Here is a 9,717-nt window from a genome sequence, read left to right as displayed (position 1 = left end):
AGTAAATTAACAATCAGTCCCAAAACCTTGCATTAAACAAATAGATTTTATCATTTCATAGGCAATCAACTATTCAAATTTGACAAAAAAGGGGTCGCAGAACTCGAATTTGATTTTAAAAACAAGAAAAAAAAAATTAAAAACCATTGTTCGTGATTCGATTATTCCAAGTCCCATACAAAACTTCGGATAAGCGAAACTTCGGATAGTCGAGGCTTCGGAAAGTCGACTGTACTGTACTGCACAAAGAAGAAAAAAATTATGGTAATATTCATCAGGAAACGGTGACAGATTTTGTGTCAAAAAAAGCATCGTAGGACTATGGCTATTGAAAATAAGTTTAAAAATAAACTTTTCCTTTTTTTAATGGACAAATTGATGATGCGAAATGAGCAAATGTATAACAATCCAAAAAAAACACAATAGAACAGGTCCTAAAGCTCTATGTACATTTTTTATGTACAGCGGTAAAAAGACGATTAAAACCCATTTCTGATCACTTGTTTTCATTTTAATGCAAAAAAAAAAATGACAAGACAACATTTTTTCGATGGATCAACTATGGTCCCCTTGGAACGAGCTGTCAAGTAGGACCTTCCCTGTCAAGAAGGGCCGCGAAGTTATTTTTTTTTAGGTGATACAGAATCCGTTTTAAATCCTTTGCGGTCGTACAAAGGGTCATTGTACTCAGAAAAATAAGCTTTAACGTTGTGAACAATAATATCATAAATTTAAATTTAATTTTAGGACCCAATTACATCATCGGTGTCCGAAGAACTTCTTGCATGTAGAATAACAAACTCGTTAACCACCTCCACCCTAAATATGTTTCCGTTACGAAACGAACCCTACGTGTGTGCATCCAATCCAACATCTGCAGGTCGACTACGAAATTACGAAAAAGTATAATGTGTATAAGACTTTTTCTCAAGGTGGAAATAACATGGAAATGACTTTTATATATATATAAAAAAAAGTTTAGGGATGTGGGAAACATTTCTCAAATTTTTCAAGTAGACAATAGAAACTCAGGATTTTAATTTTTTCAATTTTTTTGGTAGATTTAATCCATTTTTTTTCTTTGTTTCCATAAATCAATTACAGTATGTTATGCATTTTCTGATCTGTTCATTAAATGTTCTCTTCGATTTTCACCGCGACAGACATGGTACGTCTCTTTGTAGATCGACTTTAGATTTTGTTTGTTTGTGTTTGTGTGTTGGTAGGAGCTCTCGGCGTTTTCACCTCAAATGTACTTCTTCTTTGCTTACTTGTTATTTAGTTTTCTTCTTGGAGCAAACAAACGTGATTTTATCTTTATTACTAGTACAATTTTCTTCCTTATTTAAGTAGTTTTATTTTATTCATTCCTTACTGATTATAGCTTGGTTGCATATAACTTTTTTTTTTGCAGTATCTTCCTTCATTCCTCCAATCGTTTTTTTCTCTCCTCCGTAATTCATTTCATGCAGTTCAAATGTTATTTTTTATTTTTAGCATTTCTTTGCTGTTTTGTGGTGAATATTACTTTTGGTTGAAAGAGGGGTTAGATATTTATTAAAATGATATTTCTACGCTTCAAAAAACATCGATATAAAATGCTTCACGTTTTCGTCTCTGCATTGTCAGGTGTAAAATGTGTACGCAATGATGTGTCCGTTTTCAAAAAAAAAAAAAAAGAAGTAAATCCTAAAATAAAAAAGGCGGAGCGCGTTTTAGTGCGCCTGTTCCGAATACTAAAAATATCTTGCTCGTGACTATCGGGTTTAAAGCAAACACAAAAACGAAAAAAAAGTAAGTAACACGAACGATATAAGAGCGTGAAAAGGAAAAGAAAATTGAGACCGCGCCTGGGCGCGGGAAGGCAAGATTTGATCTTTTTTTTTCCCGCGAAATTCATATTTTGTTTCTCTGTCTGTGTCTGGGCCATCATGTTCTCTTTTCCCTTTCTTGCTAGATTATGTGTATCTTATTTTAACACTTTTCTTCTACTTTTGCTGTTTCATTTGATTTTTATGTTTTCTTCAACGGGTATTGTAATCATTTAGTAGTGTAATTTTCTTCCTTCCGGTATTTATTATCTCTTTAATTATTAGCAAATCAAACTCTTATTTGGAACCAAACCGAATATTGGTTGTTTGACATTTTTTAGCTTCGTTTTGACTTTTTTACTCCGGTAATTTAAAATTGTTTTTCCTAATCAATCACTCGGCAGCGACTCCGAGGCAACAAAAACGCGTGTTTTATAATTTTGAAAACGATACGAAAAAAACAATACAGTATTATATGAAATATTGTACGGGGGATGTTTGAGTCGTTGAACTACCGTGGTCTGAGAGAAACGGCACTGCTAACTGCTATGATGTATGGTGGTTCTGGCTCGCATTGCCATTGGCAACAAATCCCCACAAAGACCACAGGGTGTCCTGTGTCACTCGGTGGCACTTCCGGTACGATGGTCGACACGATTTGTGTTGTGTTTGTGTTTTGTGTGGATAAGAAGTGTCCACCGAGTTGGTTGTAGTTGGTGTCCTCGTGGGTGTTGTTCGCCAAGGTTCCGAGAGGCCAATTGTCATACGTTGAACTGCTAGGAGGAACTCGCTTGATCCCGGCCATCGAAAATAGTAAAGTTCGACCTAACCCGATGTGCTCCACCGCACTACTCTTTCAAACGAGCTGCTGCTTGCTTTTGATGGCGTTATTTCTCGCTTTTCCGATTCGATTCAAAATTTAAACATTTTTTCCCGCTTCATAACACGATCCAATATTCAATTTGGTTGTCAATTGAATAGTTACATTTAAAATAGTATGGGTTTTATACTTGTTGTTCACTATATTCTATAGGTTGTATTGTTTCCGCTGCGAGAGACTCCATCCAAAAGAGACGATCCCAAACACACGTGATCGGTCGTTGTTTCCCAATCGATGTTCGTGTGTGTGTGTGCGGGACTTGCTAGTGATGTTCTTCTAAGTTGTTGTTGTTGTTGGGTACCATTCTGCGCTAATTATCCTCTTCTGCCTGCCTGGCGATGCTCGTTCTCGTGTTGGGCTGGTTTATGCGGAGCTCTCAGTGGTCGTGTTCTGGACGGCGTTATTGTTGCCGCCTGCTCCAGCATCGCTTCTTGGTCTGCCCGTGCCCCGTGTTCCACGGCGTGGATAACGAGGACGGCCTCCACCGCGCATCGGCATACGACGTGGCTGTTCCGGTCCGTTCTGTTGGTAGTCAGGCTGGTAATCCCCACGGTATCCTCCGCGACGGGGCGGGCCACCAGGGCCTCGGCTCATGCCGCGTCCACCTCCGTTGCTGTAGTTGCGACGGAAGAATCGTCTGGGACCACCACGTCCTACCTGGCCTCGTCCATTTTGACCGTCATCCATTTGGTTCTGATCCATCTGTCCGTTGTCCTGCATCGGCGGACCGCGGGGTCCTCCTCGGGGTGGTGGACGATAGTACGTCTGGTATCCGCCACGTCCGCGGGGACGGAAGCGGCGTTGTGGCGGACCTTGCTGCTGTTGTTGTTTAATATGCGGCTGCTGTTGTTGCTGTTGCTGCGGCGGAGGTGCCTGCTGTTGCTGTCCATCGATCGGACCCTCCTGGATGTGGTCATCCTGGCCATCCTTGGACTGGGGACCACGGCGCTGACCTCCGCGCTTCTGCCACCACTGGCGGTAACCGCGGCGTTTCTCAGCGGCGTACGGACTTCCCTTCACTGGTTCACCCTGGGGACCGGTTACGTTGGCGGCTTCGTTACCCTTCTCGCCAATAACGACATCAAACTCGACCACCTCTCCGTCGCCAACGGAACGGACGGCCTTTTTCGGGTTGTTGCGAGCAATGGCTGACTGGTGAACGAAGACATCTTCCTGAGTGTCTCCCCGGTTAATGAAGCCATAGCCGCTCTTGACGTTGAACCACTTAACGACACCGGTTACCTTTGTAGCGATAATCTCCTTCTGCTGCTGGGGGACCACTGGTTTGCCGCTGTCCGGAGATTGTGCTTCCGGCTCCTGCTGTTGTTGTTGCTGCTGCTGCTGCTGCGGTTGCTGTTGTTGGGGTGGCGGTGGTGCCTGCTGCTGCTGCTGGACTTGCTGTTGGGGCGGCTGCGGCTGCTGTTCTGGCGCACTTACTGCTGGTTGGTCAGCCATGTTGTTATAATTCTTCCTCGTTTTCCACACAGTCGGCAGTACACTTTTTTCGAATTGGAAAAACTCAGATGTTGGTGATTCACTTGATAATGACTATTTGATGTTGCGTTCTGGATGTTATGATGTTAAAATTAACGTTATAGTCATGCTATTTTGGATCGTATTTTCGGTGAATTTACGGATTTTAATTTCCCATCTGAAAGCACAGTCACATTTTTCTCTTTTCACCAAGGCAGCTGCTGGTACCGCATGTCGAAACACACGACTTTGGCACAAGAATAAAGTTGCTCACCACCCTGTGTGCGGCCGTCACTGATGCTGTCTTGCTTCTGCTCACTGGTGCCGAATGGGTGCGAGAATGAAATGAAAGCAGCCTGAGAAACGTACGTCCGATAGGTACACACCGGCGGCAGTCAGAACTCGCAGGTTGACATGCGTGCGCTCGCGAGCGAACTACCCGTACCGAACTGTCACTGGCCGCGAGACTTTGACGTTTTGGGCGTTTTTAGCAGGTACACATAGTTATTGGGGCGAACTGCAGTAACTGCTGGAAAGACAGGCATCTGGCTAACATCAGACACAGCGCCGTACTTTTATGCTTTGGATATTTGATTAATAGGTTGGGATTTTGTCTACCGAGAACCTTTTCGGAAATTCCAGGAAGCCTGTAGTTACAGAAATATATAGCTTTACCAAAACAACTCAAAGCATCCCAGATTTTAATTTTGCATTATGGAAAAGTCAAATTAAAAATATTTTTTAATGTATTTATGAGACTTACATTTTTTTTGAAAAAAAAAAGTTTTTACCAGTTCCCCAATTTTGCAAATTTTGATATTGATTTTTTATCTAGCTATCAGTATTTAACTGCTTTAATTTTTTTTCAATGAAAAATTAGTTTTGATATGGTTCCATGTTTTACGACTTATTTTAAGTGAAATGATTGAAGAGACATATTCTTTAAACATATTTGCTATTACTTAAATAAAAAATTATTGGATTTATTTTTTAGCAATTTCAGTACTTTTTCATGTTTTCAAAACGTAAAAAAGTCTTTCTGTTTTTTTTTCATTCAGAACGAACAACGATTGGATTTTATTTGATATTTAAGTTCAAGGATTTAAAAATCAAGGATAACATTTGGAAAAAAATATTTTAAATGACTTAATAAATTGAGTTAAACTATAATAATGCAAATTTGTGTCAAATGCATCCTATATTTATTTGGATTTTTAATGCCTAAAAAAGTCTTTTCATTTTCAAATAGATTGAAAATGTGAAAGGAACTATAAATTTAAAGTAAGTTAATAAAGAAGAATTAAGTGAATTAAATTCGAAAATTGTAATACAAAATTTTTCAAGAGTTCAAAAATAATTTTCAAACAAGTATTCTTAGTATTCCCGACTTTTTAGTAAAAAATCACAAATTCCCGACTTTTTCCTGTTTTTTTTGCGGATTTTGGCGAGTTTCCGACTTTTTCCCGACTTTCCCAATTCCCCGACTTGAGTGGCCACCCAGATATTTTAATATTCAGAGACTTTTCTAAAGTAACACTTATCCTGTAAAATCGATACAAAAAAAACATTGCATTGCCAAGGAAAAAAAGCTATTTTTCAGAATCCTGCCGGTCTAATTATCCAGACAGAAAGTTTTAAAAAAAATCTGTAAGCTTTTTCATAAAAATATATCTATTTTAGAAAAATTGGGTCAATAAAAAGAAAAAGCACAATTGGGTCTTAAAATTAAGCTAAAATTTGGGATAGTATTGTTCACAACGATAAACCTTATTTTCTGAGTACAATAAACCTTTATACGACCGCAAAGGATTTAAAATGTAAACTTAAATCAATTTTCAAAAAATATTTTCGCGGTCCTTCTTGACAGCTCGTTCCAAGGGGACCATAGTTGATTCATCGAAAAAATGTTTTCTTATAATTTTTTTGCGTTAAAATGAAAAAAAAAAAAGTTACTTAACCCACCTTTAGGTGGTTGGTGCCTTCCTCACATTAATAAAGTGAATACACTACACAGCGTATAAATAACACTTATTTTTTCAAAATATCTGAGATCAGGCCTCAAAAAAAGTGTATTTAAAACACTAAAGTACTTATAACTTTTGATAGGGTTGTCAGATCTTCAATCTTTTGGGCTCGTTGGAAAGGTCTTTTGATTACCTATCCAACGATGGGTCGCATAATAGATCCGGACAACTTTTTCATCAAAATATTTGAGATCCGGCCTCAAAAAAGTGTATAAATAACACTTAAGTGTTCATAACTTTTGATGGGCTTGTCAGATCTTCAATCTTTTAGACGCGTTGGAAAGGTTTTTCAAATACCTTTCTAACAATATATAGCATGACGGGTTTTCTTACAAAAAACACCCTTTTTACAATCTTCCGAAGTTTAGCTAAAACCGTTTTTTTAGCATAACTTTTGAAGTACTTTTCTAAACTTTTAAATTTTCAATAGCGACTTATGGGACCCCAAGACGGATCAAATGAGACCAAAACGGCCCAAATCGGTTCACGCAGTGCCGAGATAATCCAGTGCAATTTTTTTTGATCAACATCCCACCACACACACAGACATTTGCTCAGAATTTAATTCTGAGTCGATAGGTATACGTGATGGTGGGTCTAGGAAGTCAAATTAAGAATTTCGTTTTTCGAGTGATTTTATAGCCTTTCCTCAGTAAGGTGAGGAAGGCATAAAGAAATTGAAAATGTTTTTTATTCGCTTTTTTTTATTGTTGTAGGTACATAGTTTTTGCCTTCCTCACCTTACTGAGGAAAGGCTATAAAATCACTCGAAAACTGAACTTCTCAATTAGACCTCCTAGACCCACCTTCATGTACACCTATCGACTCAGAATCAAATTCTGAGCAAATGTCTGTGTGTGTGGTGGGATGTTGATCAAAAAATTGTCACTCGATTATCTCAACATTGGCTTAACCGATTTTGTCCGTTTTGGCGTCATTCGATCCGTCTTGGGGTCCCATAAGTCGGTATTAAAAATTATGCAGTTTAGTTAAGTACTTCAAAAGTTATGCTAAAAAAACGATTTTAACAAAAGTCCGGAAGATTGTAAAAAGGGTGGTTTTTGTAAGAAAACCCGGCATGTTATACATTTTTAGAAAGGTATTTAAAAGACCTTTCCAACGCGTCCAAGACATTGAAGATCTGACAACCCTATCAAAAGTTATTACCACTTAAGTGTTATTTATGTACTTTTTGGAAGCCGGATCTCAGATATCATGATGAAAACGTTGTCCGGATCTATCATGCGACCTATCGTTGAACAGGTAATCAAAAGACCTTTCCAACGCGTCCAAAACATTGAAAATCTGACAACCCTATCAAAAGTTATAAGCACTTAAGTGATATTTATGCACTTTTTGAAGGGCGGTTCTCAGATATTTTGATGAAAACGATGTCCGGATCTATCATGCGACCTGTCGTTGGATAGGTAATCGAAAGACCTTTCCAATGCATTCAAAACATAAAAGATCTGCCAACCCTATCAAAAGTTATAAGCACTTAAGTGTTATTTATACACTTTTTGGAGGCCAGATCTCAGGTATTTTGATGAAAACGTTGTCCAAATATATCATGCGACCTATCTTTGGATAGATAATTAATAAGCCTTTCCAACGGGCACAAATTGAATTGGAGATTTGACTACGCTATCATAAGTTGTAAGCACATAAGTGCCCTGAAATAATAATGAGATGAATAATTAGTCAAATTGATAGAACACTTAAAGGTCCGCCCTATTTTGGATAGCATTACCTTTTAAATGTGAGGAAGGCACCAACCACCTAAGGGTGGATTAAGTAACGTTTTTTTATTGAGTTCTCTAGGGGTTAAAACTTCAAAAAACTGGTTTAAAAACTTTTTTTAAATCTGTTTCGTAAAATTTTGACTCCCGCAGAATACATGCAAACTCGTTACGTTTATAATTTTTTTCTGAAATCACAACTTTGTATAACAGTGGTCCAGATCACAAAATTAAGTGGAAAACGGATTTTCCGAAAAATGATGAAGTTTTGGAGCTTTGATGTCTTCAGAAGAGTTGTTGCAAATGGAAAGGGGCAACTTTTGGTTTGGTTGAAAATGAGGGTGGTTCACTAATAGGGTGATTTTGAAAATCTAACTTTTCAGGAATATTTTTGGGAATTTTTTTGTCTTCTAAAAAGTTGTTGGGCTTGCCAATCCAAGCAACTTTGTCGAAGACACCAAAATTTTATCTCGTAATCTACGCCTTCTACGACCAAATTTATAGAAAGCATCTGAGCAAACCTTCAAAAATCAGTTTTTTGAACGTGGCCATACAGGATTAAGTTTTAGAGAAAAGTGATGTTCGAGGCACTTTTGGAGCTATAAAAAACAAACAATTTTATTTTTTGACATGTCAATTTGGATTTAAGGGTCAAACGTTACAGCCATTTTAAGTTTGAGGTTAATGCAAATTTAAAACTTAAATATCTCGAAAAGGTGCAAACCAAATTTTAAGCACCAGGTTGTATTTGAATAGGGAGATCCGGCACCACAAACGCTGAAAAAATCTAAGGGGTGTTTTTCTTTAAACTCGAGATATCTTCATTTGAAAAAGTTTAATTTTCAAGGGAAAACCATATGGGACCACCCTAAAGAAATTCGAAAATTTTCAAATATATGTTTTTCTATGTAATTTTTCCCGCTGAATCTGCCCTCAGAATTGACTTTTCTCTAAAACTTAATCCTGACATATTCGGATCTCCCGCAAACTCGGAACACTTTTGTGATAGTTTATCAATAGCTCATTTTCTTGCTAATAAAAGAAGTTACTTGTAAATAAAAAAAAAACTGCATTTCGAAAGACAATTTTATCCAGAGCCTTTTCCAAAATAAAGTCCTATAGCCCCATGTAATTTTTTATGAACAACGGCAGAAAACACGAAAGAACATTAAATTTCCCTTAAAATTATATGTCTCTCAATTTTTAGCAGTTCTGTAACGGGAAATGGAAACGATTTGAAATTTATTTCTTAACTCTTGGTTATGTTAAATATGTACGTTTTTTCGGAATTTTGAGTACGCCATCAAATCGGTCGTTCAATTTTACATGAAAGTTCTACGACACCAAATTTCTGTTTCTTCGCGGTTTCCATTGAAAAACGTGGCTTGATAAAAATCCAGATAATTAAAAAAATATCGAAACATAGATTTCAGATTTGTGATCTGGACCGAAATTACCAATACGCACCTCCCAAGAAAAGCTGTCAAGAAATGGTTCTACGAACAGCAGAACAAAGGAGAGGGAACCATTTCTTGGGGCTTTTCTTCACCCTCTCTGGCTTGCTTTCGCTGCCGCTGCTGCCCATTTGAAATTTGTCTTGACCTTCCGAAGTGCGTATACCGCTTATAGTAAAGTTTCACGAAAATCAAAGCGGCAACTTTTTTTTCCGATTTTTGCGAGTTGGCAGATAATTACCCCCCATAGAAAAGGGTAGAAATAATATAAATCGATTGAGTCGAGTCGATGCAATTTGGAGTTCGGATATGTTTGTTAGCAAAAATGGCAGCTGC

General features: G+C 37.9%; 1 protein-coding gene across 1 annotated transcript; it reads right to left on the bottom strand.

Moving 5' to 3' along the window:
- Window positions 1-1,034: 1,034 nt before the first annotated feature.
- On the bottom strand, window positions 1,035-4,438 carry LOC120429710 (Y-box factor homolog). The gene has a single exon (XM_039594744.2). The coding sequence runs from the start codon at window positions 4,144-4,146 to the stop codon at window positions 3,055-3,057; it is 1,092 nt and encodes a 363-aa protein (XP_039450678.1). The 5' UTR covers window positions 4,147-4,438; the 3' UTR covers window positions 1,035-3,054.
- Between the last annotated feature and the right edge of the window lie 5,279 nt (window positions 4,439-9,717).

Source organism: Culex pipiens, chromosome 3 (assembly GCF_016801865.2).
Source record: "Culex pipiens pallens isolate TS chromosome 3, TS_CPP_V2, whole genome shotgun sequence".
Taxonomy (NCBI): Eukaryota; Metazoa; Arthropoda; class Insecta; order Diptera; family Culicidae; genus Culex; species Culex pipiens.
This window is presented reverse-complemented; position numbering and strand designations above follow the sequence as displayed.